Raw genomic sequence first — 27,999 nt, forward strand, 5'->3', positions numbered from 1 at the left:
CATCTGTGATCTCTCTTCTCACAGTAAAAGTTCGTAAGTCACGTTCAACTATTCATTACTGGTTTTTTAATTGCCTTGGCATGGTCAGTCAGGAACATGTTTAGTTCTAGCTCACCTTCTCACCATCAACCAGAAGCTGGTAGGATTTCTCAATTTTTAAGACTTAGGTGGCATGAAGTGTGTCAAGTCATTGAATTATCTGTGTTGTTTTGGAGACAGAAGAGCAAGATAAATGGTAGCAAAGCATGTGCTTAATATATCAAGAAAAGTCCAAAATTAAGACTTCTGAGGGGGAAAAAAATGGTCATTGCCTATTTCCCAAACTGTCAATGGTCACATCCTGGTATCATGCATCTTATTTCTGTAACTTCAAATGGCTGCAGTCAAGTGTCAGGAGCATGAGAGGTAAATGCAGCATTTCCTCATCCCTGTTTCAAATTTGCTCATTGTGGCTGTTGCAGTTTCATCCCAAAGCTGAAAGTGATCTCGGTGAGGCTGCTGGGAAGGATATCCAAAGGCTCCAGTCTGCTCTCATGACTCACCCAAAGGGTCCCACCATCTTCAGTGAGCCCTGTGCTTGCGCAGGCTCTGGGATCATCCATGGAGGAACTCACCGTAAGAAGCAGAAATGTCACTGGTATAATTTTATTTAAAAAACAAAATCCTAATGCTCATGTAGGCAATCTGAGAGTATGAACGTGCAAGGGAGTTTCTGCCTGATGATTCACAGGTTTCAGTAATGGTCCCTCCTGCCATGTGAGAAATGAAGCTGCCTGGGTATTCCCAGCCAGTTCCATCAGATGGATTTCACACAGTATTTTTCAGGGAATTGATCTCTTCAATAAGAAAGAGAAAACAACAATTCCTCCTGTGAATATTCTCTACAGTAAACTATTTGCAGACAATCATGAGATAAAAAGTACATGTTCATCTTTTATTTTCAATTAATCTGGCCAATACATTTTTTATAGAACTACAAACTATTTCTGTACAAAATCTGTACATGCGTCTCACAGAGATCAACATTATACTTTCCCTCAAGACTAAAAATATCCAAAACCCAGTTTATTTTGCAATCATAATCAATTTTTAACTTATTTACCCAAGAATGAAGTTCTTCAACAGGTCATAACAGATGATCTTGTGTTTCATCCATCAATGACAAACATCACGTTTAGTGGAACACTTTCACATCACATCACTACCTGAATTTTCAATAACCCCGCTTCTGTTTTTCTTCTTTATCAAGAATAGCCTGTTTTAGACTCAATGCAGCATCTTCAAACTGGGGGTTTAACTCTAATACTTTTCTGAAATCTTTCATGGCCTCATCAAAGTCTCCTGTCCCAAAAAAAAAAAAAAAGAAAAAAAAGTAAAATTATCTTTCTGTAACTGCTCACACTCACAAACCACAACTCAAGAACACCTCCAAATAGTTTCACCAACAAAAAGTAGCAGCTACTTACTGGACCCACTACATTTGGATTCCCCACAGGCCCAAGTGGGAGTCAAAGCGTTTCACACTGAGAATCAGAATATGTATTTTTGAACCTCAAACGGACTTAAGGCTCAATTCAGCCAGTTTATTCCAAGAGAAGGAGACAAAAGGCCCACACCAATAATGAGGCTGCCTTAAAGCTGGCACACAGGCAGAAAGCTTCCAGCTGGTGCCCCACGGTCTGGCTCCATTCTCCAGTCCCTCAACCTCTACAACGGCCAAGCTCCAACAAAAGGCACAAGGCTGTCACTTTCTTACAGCATCATCAAAAACAGGGCAGGAAATTCCCCAGAGTCACCAGCAGCCCACTGGAAGTTGAGAAGGCCACACTCACTGCAGCTACAGCTGCTTGGGAGATGATTTATCTCAGGTTTAATGGTGGTGTTTGGAACTGGCTTTATTTACCCCAGTGCAAATTTTCCCACAAGTCAAACTGCACCTTTCCTCCCATTTTCCACGGAATAGCATCGTTTCGAGAGACTCAGCAGCACACCTAGGAACAGGGGGGTGTAACTGCACGCACGGGGCAGGCAGCAGCTAGAGGTGCTGTCGCTGCTGGCAACGCGTGTCCCGCGTGTCCCGGAGCGATGCCCGCCCCTGTCCCGCCAGTGCCAGGCGGGTGCCCCCGCCCGCGGCCCGGGGCCGCCCGGCTCGCACCGTCCCGCCCCGCCCCGGCTCGTACCCAGCCGGTAGCGGACCAGCCCGCGGTTGTAGTAGGGCACCTCGAAGCCGGGCTGGCACTCGATGGCGGCCGTGAAGTCCTGCACGGCGGCGGCGAACTCCACGCGCAGGTACCGCACCTGCCCGCGCTCGTTGAGCGCCGTGGCGAGGTCGCTGCGGGCGCTGCGGGGACGGAGGAGCGGCGTTAGCGGGGGCCCGCCCGGCGCGCCCGCCCCGCTCCCCGGCCCCGGCGTTACCCCGGGGGGCTGCGGGCGATGAAGCGGCTCAAGAGCTCCTCGGCCGCCGAGAGCCGCCGCGCCCGCAGCTCCGCCCGCGCCGCCGCCAGCAGCGCCGCCGCCTCGCCCGCCATCGCGCTGACGTCACGCGGGGCGGGCGCGCCCTGACGTCACGGGCACGGCGGCGCGGGAGCCGCGAGGCCTCGTGAGGGACGGCGCTGCGGCGGAGGGAGCTGCGCGCACGGCGGGACGCGCACGGCCAACACAGGAACGTGCTGGTGCTCTCAGTGATAACCAGCGGGGCCAGGGAGCTGCCTGCTCCTCTCCTCTCGTGAGAGCCCCGCCCGCAATGCAGCGTCCAGCTCTGGGGCCGCAGCACAGGCACAACAAGGACCTGGTGCAGCGAGGCCAGAGCAGGCCAAGAGGATCAGGGATCTGGAGCACCGCTCCTCGGGAGAAAGGCTGGGAGAGGTGGGGTTGCTCAGCCTAGAGAAGGCTCTGTGGAGAACTTAGAGCACCTCCCAGTACCTAAAGGGGCTCTAAGAGAACGGGAGAAGGACTGTTTACAAGGGCATAAAGGGATAGGACAAGGGAGAATGGGTTTAAGCTGAAGGAGGGAAGGTTCAGATTAAACATACGGAAGAAATTGTTTTGTGTGAGGGTGGTGAGACACTGTAACAGGTTGCCCCAAAAAGCTGTGGCTGCCCCATCCCTGGAAGTGTTCAAGAACAGGTCAGATGGGCTTTGAGCTACCTGGTCTAGTGGAAGGTGTCCCAGGCCAGGGCAGAGGGCTCAAAACAAGATGGTCTTTAAGGTTCCTTCCAGCCCAGGCCGTTGTAGTACTCTGTGATTCTATCTTCACCTGGCTTAAGTTAAGGTGAGAGCACAGAAGAGGTCTCACACTCTCCTCTCGGAAACGTGCCAATGCACAATGGGAACGTCACAGCTCATGGCTCTTGCCAGGCAGCCGAGTGCTGGCTGGTCCTGGGGAGAGCTGATCCTGTGCATCAAGGCCCTGCAGCACTGCCAGAGCAGAGGCTTAACCAGCAGTATGGGTAGGACAGTGAGACATCGTTCCTTGGACCTTTGTGTGTAACAAGGGTGACACTTGAGCTCAACAGATGCAGGCTGCTCTCTCAAGCTACATGAAAAATGCCAGGTTCCAGTTTGCAGGTTCATGGAGGTTTCCTTAACCTGTTGAAGATGATATCACCCAAGCTCAGGAACCAGACTGACACACTGACTGCTGAGTGTTTTCAAGCCCTTTATTGCTATGGTGGGTTTCAATACTCTTGGCAAAAGAAACCAGTACACTAGTATCATCACTCTAGTAACCTTAAACAGTAGTACAAAAACATACATAGTAATATTATCAAAATTATTGTGACATTATTTCAACTCAGGAATCACTTCTTTCAAAAAACTGAATTCTGAGAAAACCCAGTAATTTCCAATGGAATTAGAGAGACAAAATAATGGAGCCTGCTCAGAGTAAAACATATTGATATGAACGCATATTCAGCTCACAAAGTTTTGAAACTAGGCTCAATCTACAAAAAGAATGCTTTTACCTTAAATCTTTTTTTTTAAAGTGTAGCAAAAAATGGAGTCTATTTGCATGGTAGTATTTTCAGACAAATGGAACCACTAAAGGTTTCTCTTGTGGTTTTCTGTCTTGGTTTTGGTTTGTTTTTTTTTTTAATGTTGCTCTAATAGCAGCACTAACTGCTACAATACAGTACCTGAGCTGTATTTCAAAACATAGTAACATTTTACAGGCTCTTTTTAGCAGTCATAAATGCGGCTACACAGTCTTTTTCCTCAGATTCCTGTGCTGTGGCACAGAGGACAGGCTTTATAATGTTCTGCTTCTTTGGTTTTCATGCAGTGCTTACACACACTGCACATCCAGAATTGATACTCCAGGATAGGGGCTCCTGTTGCAACACATACAGGAATTTTACCATCTCCACTATTAAAAACAGAAAAAAAAAAAAGAGTAAATAAAGCTGAAAGAATAAAAATGTGGTGCATCAATTGTTGATTAGTAGTTATTAGCTCATGTAACATTTCACTGTTGACTTAACCGTGTAAATCCTCACAGCAGAGAATGCCCACCCCCAGAACCATACAGTCAACAAATCAGGAGCAGCAGATCCAAGAGGTGGGGTGAAAAGAAGCAGTGAAGGCCATATAAAGGTGAGGTGTGATTAGACACCTGCCCTGCTATTATACTCCTTCCTCTGAAGTCTGAAGGGTCAACTTGACAGCTGCTAGTGAGATTCTGTACAGCTGCACAGTAGGATCAATCAAGACAGGTTAAAATCCTGTTTGCTGAAAGAAAATTGATTCGCAATTGATTTCCATATTTACAAGTTCCATGCTCGTAGCAGGAAACATGTCAACGACACTATTGTGGGTACAGCCACTCCAAGGACTTACCCTTAAATGTGCCCTTCATACTAATTTTTCCACTTCACATACTGATCTTTTCACACCAAGTAGATTTAGGTAATTCACAAAACACTGGAGACCTGTTAGTTAATAATGGCTAAACATTCCCTTGTTGATACTTGCATCACACCACCATGGTGATGCAAACACTAACATTCTTACTTTAATGTCACATGATACAGTACCAAAGCCCTAAAACTCCTGTGCTTTGTCTACCTGCATTTCAAATTAAGATGAAGTTACATCTCTATGCCCGGTTCCTCAAATGCAGTCAGTGTCTATTTTCCCAAACAACATAGTGCTGTATTACCTTCCTCCAAACTGGCTAACACCTTCTTCTTGCCTGATAGTTGGTTTAAGCACTTAATTTAGTCATACACAAAACCTGCTAAAACCCAAAATACAGAGAACAGCAGAAAAAAATGAGAGTATTATTTTAGTATCATGTAAAAATAAACCCACCTCTCAAGAACAGCATCCAGATCAGGTTTTTTGTTGCATTTTGGACTATATCTTGTGAATATCTCTAGAGCAAGGTCTTCATACTGTTGCCTCTGCTCTGGCTTAAGAGTTTCCAAGGATTCTAGTTTAACAAAGGCTTTTGAACAAGTATCAAATTCTCTGTTTGCACATGCACAGAGTGCCAAAAGGGAATAGATTTCAACTGCAGGGATAATGTCTTCATAATCTCGCAGATGAAGAGCTAAAAAAATGAAAAAAAATAAATCCAAGGAAATTTTTACATATCTGAGAAGTGCAAACATCTGTATGAAATAGTTGCTACTAGTAGACAGCATTAATCCTAGAAATTGGACAAAATGAAGCACAGTTTTTTATTGACATTACTATGAAACATTGCTCTAAAAAAATTAAGGAGATTTGACTGGGAAATTGAAGTGTCTTCTTGAAACACTTTATTTTAGTTGGTTGGTTGGTTTGTTTTAAAAATATTAGAAAGATTTGAAATCTTCACTACTTGGACAAAGTACAAGGCACTATTTGTTTCTCTAATTCCCACAATTTTTTTATGAAGGAGGTCTGATGTAAATTCAGGTTTGCCTTATAATTTAAGGAAAGAAACAAAACAGTCAGCAGAACATCTGCAGAGATTGACCAATTTACCAGGTAATATTTGGAAAGATTTTCATTTTCTTCAGCGAAGTCCTTTCCAGGTATTGTGACTGCAGCCATATTCAATTCATTATATGGTTTTGGTTTAAATTACATGGATTTATTAAGAACTGAAAAGTGTGGCAGCTATAAATGAAGTTACGTGCTGTCTTTACAGGGTTGAAAATTAATTCTTACCTGTTTTAAGTGCTGCATCTACAGAACCTTTGTAGAGCTGTTTTTGTGCAAGTATGAAAAAGTGGTAAGCCTCAGCTCCTCGCCAAGCATTGTCTGCAAAGCGATTCGCTGAAGAAAGAACATCTTCTTCCAGCAAACCAGCCAAAGCTGAAGCACTCTGAAAACAAACCAGTATCACAAGTAATTTTTTATATGAAACAGATACAGCAGGAAATGGGGATATACAAAAAGAGCTTTTCTATACTTGGTGATTACTGTCCGTGTTAAGTAGGAGAACTACAAATGGACCTACAGTGAACATTGTCAGGCATTCTGTACAGAGCACAGGCACAACATATGGTGCAGATTTTCAAAGATAAATATCATATACGTGTGTGTACAAATATATTTTGTGCACATCTGCAGACTGGTTCATAGTTTGGATTAATACTGCATTTCAACACCAGAGCTCTTAAAACTTTGTTTAAACTATTTCATTTGTGCATATGAAGATGAACGTGTGAGCAGAGAAAAAAAATTCTTCCATTTGCTTCCCCCATATCTGGAGCCATCTCTCTGCTGAATTACAGGCAACATAGCTTAATCTAATCACAGATCACCCTGTGGGATCAATACTTACTCCTAAATGACATGAGAGTCTTGCAGGAAGAAAAAAGTCCAGAGTTTCTTAGTATGGTTTTCATTGTTATAGTGAAAACATTAAGAAAAACGCATTAAACTTAGGAAGAAAAATATCTATTAATACATATGATTTAAATGTTTTAAAATAATACTTAAAACAATATGTTTTCATGGGGGACTTGCTTTAAGGAAAGCTTTGTTCTTAGGAGGGAAAAGGGTTATTAAAAAAACATTATAGGCTCCCATGAAGATGGCTTGCTTTATTCTGATTAGCTATCAGATACCAGAATTCAGAAAGGGGAAAAAAAAAAAAAAGACACTACCTCTGAACTTTTCTCTTTAACTTTTCCCCTTTGTGCATTTTGCATTTGTTCATGACACTGTTCCATAAGTAAGGCTGATAGCACAAAAAGCTTTTTAACTCGCAAAGGCTTCGTTCTTTTCTTTGACTCTTCATCTGCAATCTTAAAAAACACAACAAAGGGATTTAATTCTCTTGGACAATTGCACGCTTGTACAAACCTAGGAAACCATGCCAAAAAATGATTCTGCCTTTAAATGTAATAATTTAGACTGCAAACAGAACTATAAATGAAAATGTCAAAGTGAAGTATGCACATTATTCTATATTTATTTAGCTAACATGTATATAAAGCCAGATTCTCAGGAAGGATATATCAGTGTAACCATGTATAAGTCTATTGACCTAGTATAAAAATAAACTAAAAAATAGCAATTTTTAAACACATACATAGCTTTCAATAAGGTCTGGTGGTTTTCCCAGAAAAGAAGAATGGCTTTTGAAAGTAACATATATATACTGCTATAAATATTTGCTGTGAAAATTACATATCACTCCTACAGACTTTAAGCTATAAAGAGAAATCTCTGCAGCCAAACCAAATCTAAGCAACATCTTTATGTTAAAAGCACACCACAGCCATTTCTAATTGAAGCAACTAATTGAAGAAATACCAAAATTTAACTTCTACTTATTGACATTGCTATTTTTTTAATAAAGGAGATAAAAATAACTCCCATGACATCTAAACTAATGTGGACATTGCACCCCAGACCCATCTACCATACTCCTTTACTAGGCAATGCAGGGCATCAGGACCTTTTCTGAGGTGCAGTTCATCGCACACTGAAGCGAACGTCTCCAAATAAATAGATGGCTTGTGTCCCCAAAGTGTCCTTTCCACTAGCTACAGAGCACCCCCATACCTGAACTCTGGGAGTTGGGTTCATCTTTGCAGTCTCCTGTATGATGGCATCTGCTTACTGCCTAGACATTGTTAAAACTAAAATAACCCCAAGAGAATAAAAGAAGCATGGAAACAGTAAGAGCTGTCCAAAAAACCCAGTTATTTGACGTAAAAATAAAACTTGCGATACCTTGAACATGAGCTTAGCAGCTTCAAAGAAATAATTGGCTTTGCGGTAGAGTTCTATAGCATCAAGGATTTTATTCTTTTCCAGTAAATGACTTGCATATCTGGCTAGCAATGATCCAATCTCTTTCATATTGTGATTTTTAGCAAGCTCCACAGCTTTATTCCACTAGAAATGAAAGGAGATAATTATTAAACTCATTTTTTCAAATACACTCTCTGAACAAACCGGTTATCCATGAACAGACTGCAACATTTGTGTGCAATATTTCATCACCATTTTGAACCAGACTTCTATAAAATTAACATAGAAAGCAAGAGAATACAAATTCTTACATCATTGCCAATCATGTGATGCAGCAGGCTCGTGAAAAAAATGCTGGACTTCTGTCCAAAACCATATATAAAACAGTTGCTTCTGCTTTCATAAAAGCTTTGCAAAATCATTTCACTGCATCTCATAGCTAGACATGTGGATTTCAACACTTCTGATATTACTTAACCCAGACTCTCAAAAGCATGTCTGAAAGAGGACCTCAACCCAGAAGCTTAAAGCACACAGTAACACTTCACTTATCCTTCTATATACCTCATTTTGTCTGTGAATTTTCCTGATCTTCGGTGGTTTGGCTACTGTGTTTGCTCCAGATGAAAAGTTTGGCAAGACTGAGAATCTTAACTGAATCTCACACCTAATAGCTCTTCAGATCCATAAACTAAGAAATTGTTCACATAAAGCCAGCCCTAGCTAGTCCTGCCACTCCCATCCATCAAGTTCCTCATAGCCATGCTCAGTTTTTCTCTTATTTGTGTTGACACAGACATTTGCACAGGTTAAGTCATAGCAGGAAACAGCTCTAGTTACAAACATGCAGATCAATTTCCAGCTCAGCTTTTTCCAGCTACGTCCTTATGTAGTCACAAATCCATTTGCATCTATACAAAGAAGGAGGAGGATGTGGAAAATATCCAGAACAAACATCTATCTCTTCTCCCGTCTTCTCCCATTCCATCAGGAGGTAGCACAGCCCAGCTTCCCAGAGGCTACAGATGTCTGTATGCTGAGCATGCTGCCCACACACCCTGCATGTAGCTTTGCACTGCCCCTCCAGTGGTCTAATCTCAACCTCAGAGAACTGGCTTAAGCACCGAAGTATGAATTTTCCAGAAACTATGACAAAACATCTGACACTTAACAAGGATTTGTATTTAACTGGTCATCAAGATAGAAATCTTACTGTTAAACTGGTATTGCTAAAGCAGATTATCTCCTTTTATTTTACCTGGTTGAGATGCACACAGGTATCCACAGCATCCTTTGGTTGATTACATTTCAGAAAGGCTGATACAGCTTGTTCACACATCCCCACTCTCACAAACATGTAAGCTATATCCTGCAAAAAGCATCAGCACTGTGCTAAATTCACTTCCACATTTTTAGTACATTGTGCAGCAACAGCAATACTCCTATTTGGTTTATTTAGTCGAAGAGGGTGGGGAATGGGTTGTTTGCTTCATGGATCCTGTGCCATGAAGGCACCATGCATTGTTGAAAATCTTTAGAACAGTGTGCTACACTCTACTGCTTCTAAATTCAAGAAGGCTATTACAATGAGGTTAAAAGAAAATGCTATGTCTTGGTTTACTGAAAAAGGCATTAAAGGAGCATGTTTTGCATTTTTCAAGCATTTTGGATTAAATCAACCATGGCATAGTTTTAAATTAGATATTATTTAGTAGGTAATTTCCTGCTACATATACACACCTATACCCTGTGCACCTATATACCCTGCACACCCTATCCCACCTATTTCCCCTCCTTTTAGAGTATTGTCAGTCAGGTCTTTCTGGGGAACTGGGACAATAAGGGAAAGGGAGAGTGATGGAGTATGAAAACAGCAGTAATACCAGAGATCAATACCACAGTAACACCATTGCACTTAAGTGAGTAGGTCATACGCTGCATTCTTTCTCTCATTTTTAACCCTCCCAAGATGGGAAATTTTAAAGAAATAGTTGGGTATAAGACAATGAAAAATAAAGGTGTTTTTTGCTTACAGGAAGCAATTTATGATTCTCTGGAAGTGAGTTAGCCAGGTTCTCCAGTCCTCGGTAATCCTCTAGCATGTAGTAACATTCAGCTAAACGTTCCTGGTTTTGTCCTTGGACATAGTACTGTACAGCATTTAACCTAATAAGACAAAAAAATGTGGTGGCTTCTGATGTGTAAACACAAGAGATGTTTTTAACTCTGTAAGCCTTTTGCATTTGTAAATTTAAAATCACATTTTAAATAGGTAACTTTGCTTGGAAAAGCTCGTGTAGCTAGAATTTCACTGTTTTTCCAAAATGCACTACAAATTTTAATTTTTACAGATCATTATATTCAGAGTGTAGCAATATTGATTCTCTGACTAGCATAAGATTAGGAGGTCAAGGAATTCTTAAAGCTATAGTCCTACATCTGCAGAGATCACAGCAGATAATGGACAACTTACAACTAAACTTTCAGGAAAGGGCTTTACTGTTGTGCTTCCATATTTTATAACAAGCACCAAGACCTCCCAAGGCAATTCTCCAAAATTACCTAAGGCACCTAAAACTCAACTTTTAAAATCTAATCACATGTTTTCAGCATTGTGACAATAGTTTGGATAATGGCAATACATAGTACAGCTGTGGAACTCTGTGGCATGGGCTTAGAAAGCAACAAGTTCATTTAAAAAAATCCCTTCAAGTTATTAGCGATGAAGACATTGCCTCTGGCTCAGTAAGCAGCTGACTGCAAAATGTGTTTTGGAGAAATACCATTACAAGTGTGCATTGCCCTTAAAATCTTCCTTGGGTGCCCAGTTTAGGCAGCAGCTGGAGACAGATCCAGGTCCTAGAGAATTCTGGACCTTCTCAAATATTTGTGGGTTGAAGCTTTTAGAAAATTCACTGATGGTAAGTAATTCCGTCCTACTTTTAACCCTACTTTGTTTTTGTTAATACTTTCTATATCACAACTGTATAGGTATTTCTCTTTTCTTCCCCTCTTTTGAAGCAGACAGACTTCTGCAAAGCAGAGATTTTTTTTTTTACCTTCACCTTTTAAGTAGCTGATCAACAGCTCTCTGTTTATCATACCATGGAACCATAAAGGTCTGAACTAAATCTCATCACGCCTAAATTATCCAATGCATTGCATCCTGACTTTCCTGACATCTGTCCCTCCTCATAAATTAAGTTTTGTCATCAATTTAATAATTTCCTTTGTAAATTCCTTACTGCTGGTTCCTCTACAGAATGTACCATTTCTGCCGGTCTGCAAAGTAGTCTCCAATAGCGTTGTGTGCCTGTTCCAGGAGGGCGTCGTCCGAGTCCCCCGAGCCCGTTTTCAACAGCTGCAGCACGCGGAACCAATCACCCAGTTTGATCCGCAGCCCAATGGCAAGGTCTCTTCACAGAAAACAGCAGGGAAATGTCGAACACAAAAAATAGGTAACAAAAATCTCCAGAAAAGTATCCAAAAGTCTTTTTGTTTTCTTAACCTGCATTGCAGGTATCAGAGTGATCCCAGATACAATTCAAACACTATTCTATTTAAGCAAATACTCAAGAGAACTCACAGGTTATATCACACATATGCACTTTCTTATCAGCCACACTCCTGTGTGAGGGGTTAAATGTGTGAGACAGTTGGGCTGATATTACTTCAGGTTCCCTCTTACTCTGTTCTGTATCTTTCACTGCTGACCACTACAAGAGATGGCAGCAGCTGCAAAAGGCTAAAAGCAGAAGAAAGATGAGGGGAAAGGCCAAGAAGCAAGGAATATGAATAATGGAGGCTAAAGCTGAGATGTAATAAAATGGATTTCAGAGACTTCTCTTCCAGATTCAGGGTGATTTTGGATAAAGGAGAAAGGACTCAGCAGTAGTTTTTCCTTTTTATTATTCATGCATACATATGACTCACTGTGTGTCTGTCTGGCATGTTTTTTCCACCAAATAGAATAATTCTATATTACCTCATATAAAAGTAATTCTGCAGGTGCATAGAAAATATGGAAAAATGGGAGAGACCTATGCACTTCTTTTAAAAATACCCTCAACTTACAAGTAAATTAAGGAAGGCACTCGCAAGTCAGTGAAGTCAGATAAATAAGAGCATCTATCTAAAAACATTAAAATTGTATTTGAAAAATATAATTATTTCATTGTGATTTATGGTAGATCCTTACAGGAGTTTTCTAGTTGTACAAGTTGTGTTTTCTAGGAGACACATAAGGTCATACAGAATTTCCATATTCTTGTAGCTGGAGAATAAGATGCTTTACTGTTGAAGAAACCAGTAAACAAAAAGCAGGTTTTTGACTTCTGCAATTCTATGTCCAAATTTCTCTTCAGCCATGTGAAAGGGAATATGCCATATCTAAAACTGGGTGTTGCAGTGTGACTGAAGTGCTCAGGAGGCAGCCCACATCCCCAGACCAGCAAACTGCCATCAACTAATTAACGACATGCAAGGAAGTTTTTGTTACCAGGCTCTATTGGGCAACTCTCCCCAACTCCTGCCTTCTCCCTCTGGCCTGCCACCCTGTCCCCCTTACTTTCATTCTTACAGAATGAAATAGTCACTAATTTTTTCCTCCATAATTCCCTACTGTTTTTCATGGCTCCATTAAGCAAAGCTTAAAAATTTCACGTGTGCGTAAGGGATTCATGTTTCTCCATGTTTGACTACCATCTACAGGCTACACTGCACAACTGCTGCTGATGATTTCTCATTATTCTTTTTCAATAGAGACAGTGCTCTAGCTAATTACTTAGTGTTAATTTATATTCCCAGCAATACTAAAATTTTGCTTTGTTTTCATTCCTGAGCAAAAATTACGCTGATTGGTTTCAATGTTTCACAGTTTCATCCAGAGTCCTCTTATCTCTCCAAAGATTACAGTTCATTACAAACTCTGTTGTTTGTATATGTAATTGAGAAGAATGTGTACTTGGCTACTAACGAAGAGCAACACCACATAAATTAAACATTATTTAAGATTGTTTGTATTTTTGGAATCCCAGTTGAAATACCGACAAAATACTTGTGAAAAAAAATCTATGAAACACAGCACTACCTAGAGCAGCCAAGGTTTTGTAAACAGTTTGGAATGCACTAGTTTACATATAGAACTGGTTATCTGTGGATAAACCAAAATTCTCTCCATCTGATCCTTTTATGTCTTTGCAGAAACTGGTAAAGACTCTCCAGAGAAAACAGCCATCCCTGATTAAGGAATGCTTTTTCTTTTCCCGGACTTTTTTTGCTTTGCTGCTGAGATGTTTACATGCAATTACCTTCTGTCCATATCCAGATACATTCTTTCAGCCTCTTCAAATCTGCTAAAATAGGCTGCCACTTCTGCTTGCTTCATGGACTCGCTCTGCAGATTGCCCAGGCGCTTCACAAACTTAATGCCTTGGTAATCTTTGCAACGCACAAAAGCTTGTTCAGCCATCTGCAGATCCAGCTTCTGAAGAGCAGCTTCAGCCAGGAGACGCCTGTGTGAAAAACAAACGTAGCAGATAGAAAAGCAGCTAGAGTAAATTATACATTTAACTAGTAATTATTTAAAGAAGACATACAAGTTGTTGCAATTTATTGTTTATTAGCTGATCTTAATACAGTCATGTGTTTATTCCTAATACATTCTGTGATCTGTCCGGTTCTTGGTATGGGAGAGATGTTCAAATAATTGCTAATATTCTTTTGGTCAGCTGTTCAGATGGACACTGGCTTGGGAGGAATGGGCAAGATTTGAGTGTTACACTTCTGTGAAGTGTATTGCTGATCTCAGTGCAGTTCCATTTATTTATTTCTCCCTATGCATTTGTTGAAACTTTAAGCCTTGACGGCAGCCTCAGTCTAAATGCCTCCAACTACACTGGCTATGACAAATAAATTATGCTTCTGATCCATCTGGATGTTCCTTGTCCTGTTAGGACAGCAGTCTGGGAGAGCAGGGAAAACCTTTGGAGAACCTTGTAACAGGTGCTGCCACATTGGTTAGTTCTGCAAAGAGGGAATTCAGGCCAACCTATATGCATCAGGTGCTTGAATGAGCTCTAGAAATTTCTGCAAAAATAAGGCAATTTAAAATTTAGGCTGGCTGATTGACATTTTAAGGCACTGACAAAACCACTAATTATTGCTGTATTCAGTGACCCAAGCCATGCTTAGGCAGTATCAGCTCAGTATTTTTCCATCAATTTGAGAAGATTGGTATCACTTAAACTCAAGTGCTCATCACTGACATCAAATAAACCAATTGATCTGCTACACATCACCCTGTTTGTTGCATTCTAGAAGTAAGGTCACTGTTTTGTTCTGATCTGGAATATACTGGCTTTATATCCAGTACTTCTAATCCATCTCTTCTTCATAAATATGTGACACGTTTTCTCTCATAATAAAAATAAAATTCATGGCAATTCTGGAACAAGATGAACAGAATTTTACATATATTTTGTGATTTTACAATATAAAACTTTTACTGAGACACAGACTTGCAAAACCAATAGTCATTTTATATTAAGTGAACAGATGGTACTAGCAAAAAAAGCATGAAAGATTTCAAAGTTCAAAAATCTTCAGTTAGTTCAAGACCTTAGCAAAACTGAAAACTCAAAATTCTAACATTTTACCCTACACACTCAAGCTAATAAAATTACAGGATTATTAGAGAAACTTTCAATATGTAACTAGCAAATCCTGTTTCTCAAAATGAACATTGTGGAGAAAAGGGCACAACTAGATAGAAAGGAATGTTTTTTGGGACAAACTTTTAAAGCAAGGTGTCTTGGCCAGTCTTTCAGCAACTCTAAATTCCTCTTGAACCATCATAATTAACAGTGAACTCTTTAACCCCCTGATGCAAGCTAAACATCCAATGCTGCAAGAGATCATTTAGCTTCAAGACAGAGCCAAAATTACTAAAGAAAGGTACAGATAAGTAAACAATCCCCATGGAGTTAAAGAGAATTGATGCCATTCATCAAGAAACCTGTCAATGAAGTTTTAGGTTCTGCACTGACTTTTCATTAAATTACTTACTAAGGCCTTTACTCTTTCAGCCCTTACAAGTTGGGATATTAAACAGATTTCCAGAACTCCTGTTTTCACAGGTTTACTCTCACATGTTTGCTGTGCAGGCTTTTCAACTTTAGTTTAAAAGCTGAGCCATGTTTAGTTTAAGCATGCCAATATCTCCATTTCTCAGATTACTTCTGAGATGCTGCTTGGGAACACAGCACACCCAGCTCTTCTCATTTCTGTCCTTTACAGCCTGTCCAAATGCTACAAGGTTACTCACACTACTCTTATCCTATTACCATTCTGATGTGTTCCCTTTACTGGGTTTTAAGCTCATTAATGTTCAATATCAAATATATACATTTTAATTTTAATTTAACCAACTTGGTTAGCTTTCTGCCAGTTTTTAAGTTCCTTTAAATTCCCTCCAAAACACAAGGAGCACTGTGTTTTGGGGCCCATACAGCACAGAGCAAAAAGGTGTCCTGAGCCTGCACCCTATACCCACTACCATGGCACAGCACATGCCTAGGTACACCAACATTCATTAAATCTTAAATGATTCTGTGTAGGATGTATACTGCTTTAGCTGGTTTTAATTTGAGGTTTTGTACTTTCATACTTGATCTGTCTGTCAGGAAAAGAATAGAAAAGAACACAAATTTAAACAAAAGTTGGCTTATAGGAGATTTTACCAAAGTCTGGGATGTGGATTGTCTTCTATGAACTGGAAAGATTCCTCAATGCCAACTTTTTCAATCAATGCTCGACTGTCTCGTAATGACCGAATCTCAAAATTGATGATGTAATCTTTGTTAGGATGTTCAGGATTCTAACACAATGGATAAAGAAACATACTTTTATTCCTGGTGACCTTTATTTTCACCCAACAAAACAGGTATCTATCATTAGACAGACACCGACTTTTCTTACAAAATAAAATTAATTATACTGACCTTTAATATTTCATCCAGAAGAACAGACTTGATTTCTAAATCTTCAAAGTTGCATATATATCCAGATGTTTGTATAGGTTCCTTAAATAAGTTACATAGGAATGAGCTTGTATTCTCTCTGACTAAATCCTAATCAAACCTGTTAAGTGTACATATAGATTCATTCTTCTCCAAACTAGGACAGAATTGCACTTCCAACAGGAAACAAATACTACAGTCATTAACATTATTGACAATTCTGTAAACACAGACATCATTAAAACTCCTCATGTTTTCTGTAATTAAATTATGAGAAAAAGATAAAGCAACACCTGCCAATATCTAGATTCAACTGAACTGTTTTACAGGTATCTCTACTAAAATTGCATTTATGTTTTCCAAAGCATACAAAAGCATATGCTCCTGAAAATCTCATACATTTAAGAAAATATGACAGCATTTTTTATGTTTCTAGGACTGACCATTCGTTTTACCTGTTTGGTCCAAAATAACATTCCCACATAGGAGTTGATAGATTTTGAGGTTTTCTGAAGCAAGTTTATATAAACAAACATTGCAGAACTGAACGGTAAGCACAAAAATAATACTGTTCAAGAAAGAGCCATTAACTTATGAGTGAATTTTTTAAAATGAGTAGTTTATGTATGTTGATATTTACCTCCGGATCCAAGTTTCTGAAAACATACATTCTTGTTTTCTCCATCATTGCAAACAAATCTGGGTTGTCCTTGGCCCATTTCATATCCCAGACGTCTCTGCGTTCCAGTTTCAGCTGCTCACCTGCCTCTTGCTGCCCTGTGCTGTCTGCAGCCCGCATGTCCAGGTCAAGGAAAGTCAGAACCCCTGAAAGATCTATGATGGCAAGACGACTACAGAAAAACAGAGAAAAAATAAGGCAGCCAAATAACACTACTCAAGGCTGTAAATCTGAAAGAGTTCTTTAACCCAGCACAGTATAATTCTATAGATTCCATGAGATGCTGTCGTGTGCCAGAACCAGCACAGATCCATGTGATTTTCATTTTTCTGCACAGCAGAGACCAGACACATGGAAAGATGTTCTTCATCTGCTCACACAGGATCTGGCCATGAAAAGATTCTGAAACATGCCCATTTTTATATTGTATACCAAGCTGAATAAATTACAGGTTCTGTCCTTCGCCAAACTTTTCTTGACAAAGACTAAAATGAACAACTGAACAGAACTGGTTTTCCTTATTTATTTACTAGGAGGCAATGAAGCAGATTATTAAATTAAAAAATCAGTGTGGTGATGCAGATTGTTAATCCCTAAAACGGGATTTCTTGTGTTTCTACAAAGGGTATTCTTCACTGTTTTTCAAAGCAATATGAAGTATAATCCAATTAATCTTTGAAGTAATTTAAAATACGGGGAAAATACAATTTCTAGAAGGCTACATTTGAAAATTTATAGTTGTGTAGGTCTTCAGTGACTCACAGTAACTTGTATTTACTACGAGGCCATTTTAAAAGCACTTCTAAATATTGATAGGTAGACACCCCTAATCCCTATTAAAATATCAAAAGCAATTTAGAAAATTAACCTCAAAATGCTTATGGATCTGAACTTATTTCCCTAGACCAAAGTCATTTAGGAAGAAAACAACTTGGGTTCAGAACAAATTGAATATGGCTCTGAGTAGATCACATTGCCTTTTAAGCGAAGCAATCTATTTTTGGGCTATACCCGAAGAAGCAAGAGATCTACACATGCATTATGAATTTTGTTTGAAATTATAAAGTTATTTTGAAGTGATTAAAATTGCCTTGCAAATTCTTGTGTATTTTTGCCTTTTTTGCCAACACTCTCATGCACTCTCTTGCAAAAAAAATAGCTGTTAAATAGGAAGTAACTTCAGTATTGGCACAGCTAAAGCTCAAGAGAACCAGACTTACTAGAACCATCACCACTAATTACAGCCTGTAACAATGGAAAATTAAATGGGATGAACAAAGTTTCCAGGCATTAGAAGGACACAGAAACAGAAAGAAGTCATAGAGTTATAAAGCTTCAGGTTATGACATAATTTTATCAATTCATGTTGCAATCAAAGGAAGGTTATGTTTGGTTCATCTAATAAAACAAAGGTATTTTCATGTATATAGGGTAGAAAACATAGGAGACCTTTATTAACAGTCTCTCAGAGCAATGACTGTCCAGATGGAATTAATTAGTAATAAATAAATGGTTAAGCAACTATTAAGAACAACTAAAATAAATAAATTGTTTGTATTAAATGAAAATTAGTACATAATTATTATAGAATTGTGGATTTCATAGAATTAATATTTTCACAAATTTTAGTGCTGCATTTTGAAATTGGATACCTGTATTAGAAGCAGATCTGTAACTTACCTGGAATTGCAGTTCAAACACAGCTGATAGGCACGACAGCCCAGGGTATAGCTCTGCACCACAGCCACACTAGGGAGGCTGTACCTCTGAATAGTGCCAGATTCTCTGCCCTAGAGGAGAGCAATGCTGCCTTAGTGAGAGAATCTGTCCATCAGTAAATCCTTTAAAATGGTCTTCTTTATATGCTGTTTTAGACAAAAGAGCTTTGGCATAAGTGACAGAGCATGAGTGGAAAGAGGGAATGTCATCAGCCTAAAAGTTCTGAATTCTGGTATTTAAACAAAATACTTTAAGATGCTACAATTGACAGATCTGCTTAAATCAGGGCTGTAAAAACAAACAGTTACAGTTCACATACAGCCCACAGAATTTCAGGAGCCACGAATCTCCAGACATGGTCACAAAACAAGAAAGGAGAGGTGTCCTTGTCCCACGCTGGTAAATCCCCTCAGAGAGCACCATATGACAGCACCAGCCCAGGTCTGAAAGCAGGACAGCTCTGCTCATGTGGGGCTGTCTGCATGCCAACAAGTCTCACCAGTTCCTGCAAGACCAGAGCTAGATTTAAAAGGAAATACTATAAAATACACTGATTATGCACAGGTTTGAGTAACAGGAAACAAATCTAAGTACCAATGTGGTTTCTCTTTATTTTGCTGAATGTAACAACCATTCCCTGTGTCAAGACACCATCAGGCCAACAGGCTGAAAAGTAGTCTGACATCCCTGGACTGAAATGATGACTGCCCCCATTTTCTCATGGTGCTTCTGTAAAGTGAACAACATATCCAGCTTGGTTTGCCTACTGTTCAACTCTTATGCTGGAAATGAGTCAACATTAAAGGAGTGCAAATTTTATTCCTTCTTTTTCTTTTTTTCCTCCCCCAAAGCCTTCCCTAAGATCCTCAGCATAAATCACCAGCTTAGACTTTTTAACATGTGTATATTCTATAGACTAAGAAGCACATTAGTTCAGAAGTGTTAGAAAATTGAACCACTGTAATATGCATTCATCTTCAGCACATTTATCCAGATCTGGTCTCAAAGGCATTTCCTCACATTCCTTTCCTTTTAACAAGAGTCACAGATTAATTATTGTCTGAAGTTCATTTTCTTATTCTTCAAGTGGCAACAATCCTATAGTCACCTATTAACCACTGCACTTTTCTTGTTCATGCTTTCTCCCATGACTCTCTGATTTTGTAAAATCCAGTCCAAGGATATAACAAAAAACAAAAATCCACACTGGAATAAGAACGTGAGAAAACAACAAAATCTTTCTTGGAAGGTGGGTAACAGGAAGAAATAGTGTTCTTTCTCTCTCTTTGTCCTGTTCAGTTAGTTTGCTTTAAAGCCAACATGTAAGTTTGTTCATCTAATGAGATCACTTTCCAGATCAGAACAAAAAAATGCACCGGCTCTTTGGCATGATTCAATACCTCACACATCTGTATGATCCATAAGTGTATGAATCCGTATATAGTATAGTACCATACATTATACCATTAATATGTAAACAGACAAACTTTGTAAATCTTTGTGCCTAGAACATACAGTCAAAGAGACTTCCCAGGACTCAGATTACAGAATTAAGTCTTGACTTAGACTTTATAAAATCCTATGTGTAAGTATTAACTCAGGCAACTAGTCTGTAATTAAATTGTAAGTACTTAGTGTATTAGCCCTCCTAAGGAAAGAATCCAGGTTAACAGAAGAAACTGTTAAAGTTATCTTCAAAGAAGTTTAAAAAGAGATTTTGTGTAAATTCTAACTTCAGAAATGCTTTGAAATTATGACTGCTTATGAACACAGAGCAGAAGAATCTTACGCCTAACAAGCACAAGGGGCAATTAGAAGTTGTGTTAATTGTGTAGCTTACCACAAGTAGTATCTTATCAGATGCTGTTATTGCACAAATTGGATCTATTGTTCCCTGAAAGTATACAAGTGATATCAGTATCAGTTTTACTGCAAATTAAGAATGCCCTGTTAAAGAAAGAAGGTTTATTTAAATAAACAAGAATGTTGCTAAGTATCCACATGAAAAGGGGCTATCAAACATTGTCAGCATACACTATATGGATGGTTTATGATATTAGTAGCCTTTGCTATGGGAACCATGACAATAATATTAACACCTTCCTTTCTTGTCCTGCCCATCCCTCCAGAAATATAAGAAACCCAAAATGTAACAGGTGTTTAACAGAAAACACAAGAAAGCAACAATCCCAGACTTGTGAGGCTTGTAAATTAATCATTTCAGGTATATTACTAAGGACAGGTATATTACTAAGGACACCTGAAGTGAAAACAGCTGAAAATATGAGAAAATATCACAAAGGATATTGAGTTTTAACAAGGTTATATTTTGTTGAAGTAAGGGGAGCTGCCTCTGACCAAGAAGACAGCAGGTGTCTACATACTGTACCCCAGAATATACTTTTTCCATGTTCCTTATCGTTTGCTGTAAATTTCCAGCAACATATGACATAGTAACAGCACCAACCAGAGGGAAGAAACATAACACTTATGTACAAAAGGTAGAAGTAAAAGAAAATTTAAGTACAACCACTTCTACTAATGAAAATCGCTGAAAATAAATAAATCAACATGAACTACTGCTCTTTCAAGCTACCAGTGACACCACAATAAACTAGGTCAGAACATCACTCACTTCAAAAGCTCTGCTGTAATCAAGGTGTCCATCTCCAGACCCTGAAGAGGTGTCATCAATATGATAGATCCTGTAGAGAAGGAAAGTTAGAAGAAAAAGTGAGTCCAAAGAAAGGATCATCTTTGGTATTATATAGGTATGTCCTTGGAGAAGAAACCATTGTAATTGGAGAAGACAATAAAAGCTGTGCTTGTTCTTATGTTCCAAAGCATCCCCTTTGATAAACCTGCTTTGTATTGATATAAAGATATGGCAACTGCTTTCACTTTCACAGCCCTGATGGTCTATTCCCTATGATCTGTAAGCTTTCATCCCGTAACACTAAGTTCCTGCAAACCATCAACCACCCAGTTGTCTCTTTTCAAACATACACTTCCATATTTCCCCAGGCTCTTCTCCATAACTATGAAGAGTTTCACCTTCACATCCACAAAAGGTTATATATTACTGCATTATTCAATACTTACTCATAACTTCTCTTTTGCCTTAAAAAGTAGCATTAGGAAAGATTTTAGAATGCTAAAATCATCCTTAATGCTGAATTATGACTATTTATATTTTTCAGTATTTTTATCAATTTGTAATTTTGTCCAAGGCTAGAACATCTAGGTCCTACAACAATGTAAGTTATTACACCATGTACAAATAATTACTCATTATTAGGGATATATGGTGACAAGAGATGGTAGATTTACAGAAAGATGATACAGTGTCTCTATGGAAGAACACATAAGATAACACATAAGAAAACCATGACAAAGTTGCAAGCTTGTGGAGGTGACAGAAAAATTAATGCCACAAATAAGCACCTGGGAAGGAAATATTTTGGAAGCAAAACAATGTTGACTTTGGCTTGTTTAGTTTGAGAGGATAAAAGTCCATACAGGATTAGTCGTCAAAGCCACAATCAGACACGAGTGTATTAGAGAAGAGCCAGCTGGACAGACTGTATTCTTACAGGCAGTGACAGACGACAAGCAGTTAAAGTTATCACAGGGAACAGAGCTGCTTGGAAACTAAGAGCATGGAGGAGAAACAGGAGAGGGGCAAAAAGGCAACAAGACACAGCTCCGTAAGGAAAGCATGCAGCAAGCAAATGGAGACACTGAACAGGAACATTCAAAAATGTCTAAGGGATTTGGATAACACACAGTTGTTATAAGAAACTAGTATTTCATCTTACAGGCCTGCAAGTCAACAAACCTGATTAAAAAATGAGAAGACAAGGGTTTGCATTTTAGACATGGCAGAATCCACCTTATCAACAACAACAGTGCAGAGGAAGAAAAATGCCAAAGCCTGAAGACAAACCTTTCCCTGCCCTCTTTCCTGGTCCGTGTCAGCTGATTGATTTCCATGGCTGTGAGCTTCTTGGCCACCCGATACTGCCAGACGTAAAACGCTTGTCTGGAAGCCGCAATCACGTGTGTTTTGGTCATTGTGACAAACAATGGCTCTGTTATAAAACCCAAAGAGTTGCAAAATTAGAGCAGCAAGCATTGAAGTAGATGCTAATTCGTAAATTTTTTCCAAGATGGATGAAAGCATATGCCCATACATTAAAAGCAAAAATACAACAACCAAAAAATCCACCCACACAAAACCTAACAGCAGTTTTCATTAGCTGATAACAAGTTTCAGAGAGGCCTTGTGGCCTTGTCCAGAAGAAAAGTGAAATTCTTTAAAAGTTCTGATTTTACCATTAACACTTTTCTCCCTGCTATTTCAGCAAATCTTCATGTGCTGATGCAGAAAACATCAAATACATATAGACAACTTTCAGTTTAATGACCAGTTAGTTCAGGAATATCCTGAATCTCATTAACAAGACCTATTAAATACTTCTATATCTGACATATTTAAGGCTATTCAAAAGTTGACAATCTAGAAGAGGTTCTTCTTCTTAAAATCAGTTCATAAATTTTAAGTTAGACAAGACCTAGAAATGCTGTTTGTACCTTAGTTAACAGCTGGGCCAAATATCAATTCTTTATCTGAATGGCAACAAATTAAATATTTAGCAGACTCTACACTTAAGTCTTACTTTATTATACCAAAAAATCACAGTGTAGGAATGCAGAGTATTTTCTTTACTTCAGCCCTAAGCCCACTTAGAATATGTGCATAAATTGAGTATCTCATTTCTGCTGTCCATGCTCAGGAAAAAAAAAATACAAAAGAACCAAAACAAACAAAAAAACCCAACAAAACCAAAACAGTGAAGGCATAGAAAAATGAAGAAACCTTGTATGTAAATCACCCAGTGTCTTTAAGTTCTACAAGTAAATCATGATGATACCAAAAAAACCCCCAGATAAATTCAGAACAATTGTGCAAACCAGCCTCATAGTGGAACACTGAGTCACGCAGATAACATGATGTGAGCACAAAATACAATTCTTTTACAGTGAATCTCTTTTGGTTTTTTTCTGCTCTGTATTTTAGCACAGAACAGAACTCTGGAGGGAGCTATAAGCCTGCCACATAGAAGAGCACTGCTACAAGAGACAGATGGGGGAAGATGGGTTGAACAGATTTCATTTCTTTGAAACCAAGAGGATTATATAAGCTACCTGATGGCTGCAGAACATTTTTGAGTAAAAATGTCAATACTGGGTAAGAAGGTTTAGTGATGATGCTTAACATGTGAGCAGCACAGTTGTTTACATTATACACAACTCAGTGTATTTCATGTACTTATAACACATTCATTTCAATAATTAGTCACGTCCAAACTGATACAGTCTCCTGTTTCATCAAAAACATTAATATATTCTATGTATTTACTCTGTTCTTTTATTAACTTCCAGCTGTATGTGCCATAACAATCAATGCTTTTATTCTTTAAAAATGAAACAAGAGAATCTCCTGACTTGTGAGTGAATAAGGTTTGCACAAATCACAGTATTTTTGTACTAAGCCTCATATTTGGACTCAAATTAGTCAACATTTGAGTACTTGTGGGCCAAGACATGTTAAACCACATTGCCATACCCACATTTGAAAGCCATGGGCATTCCTCACACTGACCAGGTGATGCCCCCTTTGACTTACAGCTTCCACAGAGCCTAAACTTGCTCATTTGTGCACACCTTGAAATAGCCCAATCTGGGATAAAAGGTTGTTCACACAAGCTTTGTTGTGATCCAGAAACAAGATGGCAAAATGTCCATGCTTTATCCAGGGGAATACCATCAATTAGGCATTATATGAACATGCCTAAGACTAAAGTGACTGTTACTGCCAAAAAGCGCACACATACCAACCCCTGACACATTTTCCTGCCGCTTCTTTCATATCAGCTCTAGCAGCAGCTGGACAGCAGAGTAAGTTGGATCAGTTCATTCATCTAACTGACCTCAAAAATAAATAAATAAAAGATTACATTAAGGTGGATTAAAGAGAAAATCACAAATGCTGGAGCAGGCAGGAATGAGCAGCCAGCATGGAGGGCAGGGCCTTCCCTTCTTTGCAACAGAAGGCACAGCAATGACTGGATTTAAGCCAAACATGAAATCACAGGGCACAGCACACAGACACAATCATCAGCATCAGATCCATTCAAAGCCACATCTGGAAGAGCAGCAACTCTATGTGGGAACTGATGCTTTTACAAAATTGCCTATATAACTTCAACAATTGCATAAAAGTAGGACACACGGCATTTTTTCTAGAATTGCTTTAGCATTTTATATTGGTCAATCATTGAACAAGAAAACACAAACAGAAAAATCTGTGGAAAAAGAAACTGAAATCCAAGTCTAGACTGGAGATAGGAAACACTTTTTACAGAGCGGGTAGGCACCCATTGGAACAGCTTCCTAGAGAGGCGGTCAGTGCCCCAAGCCTCTCAGTGTTTAAGAGGCATTTGGACAATGCCCTTAGCAACATGCTTTTGGTCAGCCCTAGAGTGATCATGGACTGGCTGATCCTTGTCAGACTCCACCAACTGAAAGTATTCCATCCCACCTTCTCACCTCAGAGCCTTCCACACGGGGCTATGCTCTGCTCCTAAAATGTTTTCCTTCTTGACTGCATAATAGCATAAATTCAACATGAGAGAAGGATGTCTCAGCCACTCCAAGTTTGAGCTGTTGCTGGGGCAGAGAAGGAAGGAATGGGATTTGTCATTTCCAAGGAAAGACAATATGCTCATTTCAATCCCTTCAGGCTGAGGAAGATCTAGAATCCCTTTCCAGGCAGCTGGTTTAATTACCTACGTTTCCTTCAGTGTAGGGAAATACCATCTTATATGACAGCATTGATTTATCAGCAGGTGCTGCTTACCTGAGCATCAGTGCCTTTCACAGAACCGGTGCTCTGACTATTAAGCAGACAAAAGTGCAAGCACCTAGGGTCTGAAGGAGGCAAGAGATTTGGACACTCCTCTGCTCAGCATTCCCCCTGCACAGCAGCTTTCCATGCTCAACACGTAAACTTCTGAAACTGTTTAGTTCTTCCTGCTGATTTTGCAGATACCCAACTTCAGTATTAATGTCTTAATACTTCATTTTCAGACATTGAAAATATGTGGGGAAAACACTTAAACAGGTGCTTTACTTTTCAGTGGCAAAATACTGGAAAGGACTAAACAAACCATCCCCATCAAAACAACTCCAACATGTGAAACAACTGCCCTTTAAATTCTCTCTGGCCCTCCTTTCTCTTTTCACCTCATTTCTCTTCACTATTCTTTCATAAAGCCTCCTCCCTGAAGGAAAGAAACTTTCTTTCCTATATATCCAGGAATCTCAAATAACCTACAATGTCTGCATTTCATCCACACACACTCCATCTCACTTCAAAACTGTTAGAAAACATCTGCTTCAATGTCTAATCTTGTAAAAATAGTAGACAGAAAACAAACTCAATGTATGACTACATTACTTCACCACATGAAAAGGCTGGGATGCTTTTTAGTCTATGAGATAGGATACACAAACAAGAAAGACAAGAAATCCCCACCTAAATCTGATGGAAAGGAAGCAATCTGACTGACAGACAATACTAAACTGTTGTTTTCATACAAGTCTGTTACAGGCTGTTCCTGAGAAACTGGAATGAACTTAGTCTAATCAATAAATCTACCTAATTTTAGAGCTTGATTCAAGTATCTCTACAAGTGTTGGCTCACAAATGGAAGAAAATGTCAGGCAACAGCAGGGACAACTGAACATGTTGGGACATGTGGGACAACTCATGAACAACCAGTTTACAGAACATGCTCAGAATCCCTTATGATTTACATTAAAAGGATCAAGCAACAGCAGTTCAAGTGCTGTTTCACATGTAGTTCAGTCATCCCTGCTAAGGCATCCAGGAGGGAGGCAAGACACCTGGGCATGACTCCAGCTCTGCCTTTAATCCACCTGTATGGTGGTCAGGCTGGTGTATTAATTTCACTGGGTGCTAACACACACTTGAAAGATAACTCAACACTTCACTATGTCAGTGCTCCTAAGCACATGTAAGAAGATGATATAATCCAGCCTGAGTGACCTTTTCTTAGCAGATACCATCTGTTGTGTTTCCATTAAAAAGATATGATATAACAAGATATTTAACCTTCTGTAGTGTATATTTAGTTATTCGTCAAAGGACTTTGACAGAAAGCCTGTGAGCCTGTAAAACAAGCACAGAAGACACCGTGTTGGTTAATTTTTGTACCAGAGTAGGATGGAATGCAGTAATGTTAAACAATGAAGAAAAGAGTAATTTATGGGCTAGCAAACATGAGCTATTGTGAAGGACCTCAAACACAAGGCACAGGAAGCACAGGAAGCAAAATGCCTTTAGACAAAATAAAAAGCAGTATGAGGAACAGCTGAAAGTGTAACCACCCATCAATGTCTAAAGAAAGCTGAAGTGATGGCCCTTCATCAGATAATGACTGATTAATCCTTTTTTGCCATCATTAACAGAGACAAGCATTAGAAAGCTAATGACATAATTAAAAATTCAACAGAATAAAGGAGATAAGCACTTCTTTTCTTGAGCCTTACTTGAGCTACTGGCTTAGAGCCCAACAGCATAAGATTTACATCTCCTGAGGGTGAGTCAAACATTGCATAATGTCACAATTACTTTGTCATTAGGAGATTAATAGTGCTTTGTTGAAACAGTATTATAAAATACTATAAATTGACAATTCAGACAAATTGTGCCTTAACACACATTCGCAGATGCATTATTTAAGTACTCTGGCAGCTATTTAGCATATCTAGATGAGCAGTCTTTTTTCTCCACTATCAATCTTCTACCTGGACAAAGTCCAAGAGGCTCTACCCAAGAGGCCTGCAAGGCACCAAAGTCTCAAGGAGGAGTAAACCCTTTATGCTCACTAGAACTCCAGGTGATTCTTGTTTCAACAAGGGGCAGTCTGCTAGAAACCAAACATAGTGTGTGTTCAACTTGCAGTAGTTACAGCCAGTCAAAAAGTATAGTTTAGACTCATGGCAGTGAAGAGCACATACTCAAGAAAATGTAGGAGCACACAGATACCAAGTGGTCTGTTGAGGACATCCTACAGCATAAGAAATAATTTTTTCTCAGCATTTATGAAAATCAAATAAAGTAACAACCTAAGTGTACTTAAGCCACTCTGAAAGACAGCACTTAGAACTCCAAAATGAGAACAAGAGTTCAAAACAAAACTCATCTAACTTTCTGTGAACAGAACTTAATGTAACAATATATCAGTTTACTAAAAGAAAATAACCTGAAAAACTGTATTGGTAGAAAGAAGAGAAAAA

The 27,999-nt window shown here is 39.1% G+C and overlaps 2 protein-coding genes across 3 annotated transcripts in view; both read right to left on the reverse strand.

The window, feature by feature from the left end:
- Positions 1–1,065: 1,065 nt before the first annotated feature.
- TTC32 (tetratricopeptide repeat domain 32) lies at positions 1,066–2,528 on the reverse strand (the record flags this gene model as incomplete). Its single annotated transcript, XM_082302492.1, has 3 exons — positions 1,066–1,341; positions 2,181–2,341; positions 2,416–2,528. The coding sequence occupies 3 exons, from the start codon at positions 2,526–2,528 to the stop codon at positions 1,214–1,216; spliced, it is 402 nt and encodes a 133-aa protein (XP_082158618.1). The 3' UTR covers positions 1,066–1,213.
- A 1,484-nt stretch (positions 2,529–4,012) lies between these two features.
- Positions 4,013–27,999, reverse strand: part of WDR35 (WD repeat domain 35) — a 42,090-nt gene continuing 18,103 nt past the window's right edge. For both annotated transcript variants that reach the window (XM_082303006.1, XM_082303005.1), the window contains 16 exons: positions 22,559–22,703; positions 21,248–21,317; positions 20,453–20,506; positions 18,574–18,683; positions 16,855–17,065; positions 16,197–16,277; positions 15,936–16,072; positions 13,506–13,709; positions 11,466–11,612; positions 10,230–10,362; positions 9,455–9,565; positions 8,176–8,340; positions 7,101–7,241; positions 6,157–6,313; positions 5,311–5,551; positions 4,013–4,366 (listed from right to left, as the gene is read on the reverse strand). In XM_082303006.1, the coding sequence (XP_082159132.1) occupies positions 4,216–4,366; positions 5,311–5,551; positions 6,157–6,313; positions 7,101–7,241; positions 8,176–8,340; positions 9,455–9,565; positions 10,230–10,362; positions 11,466–11,612; positions 13,506–13,709; positions 15,936–16,072; positions 16,197–16,277; positions 16,855–17,065; positions 18,574–18,683; positions 20,453–20,506; positions 21,248–21,317; positions 22,559–22,703 (2,258 nt within the window). In that variant the 3' untranslated portion in view covers positions 4,013–4,215. The remainder of the gene's footprint in view (positions 4,367–5,310; positions 5,552–6,156; positions 6,314–7,100; positions 7,242–8,175; positions 8,341–9,454; positions 9,566–10,229; positions 10,363–11,465; positions 11,613–13,505; positions 13,710–15,935; positions 16,073–16,196; positions 16,278–16,854; positions 17,066–18,573; positions 18,684–20,452; positions 20,507–21,247; positions 21,318–22,558; positions 22,704–27,999) is intronic.

Source organism: Coloeus monedula (assembly GCF_965178545.1).
Source record: "Coloeus monedula genome assembly, chromosome: 2".
In the NCBI taxonomy this organism is placed as follows: domain Eukaryota; kingdom Metazoa; phylum Chordata; class Aves; order Passeriformes; family Corvidae; genus Coloeus; species Coloeus monedula.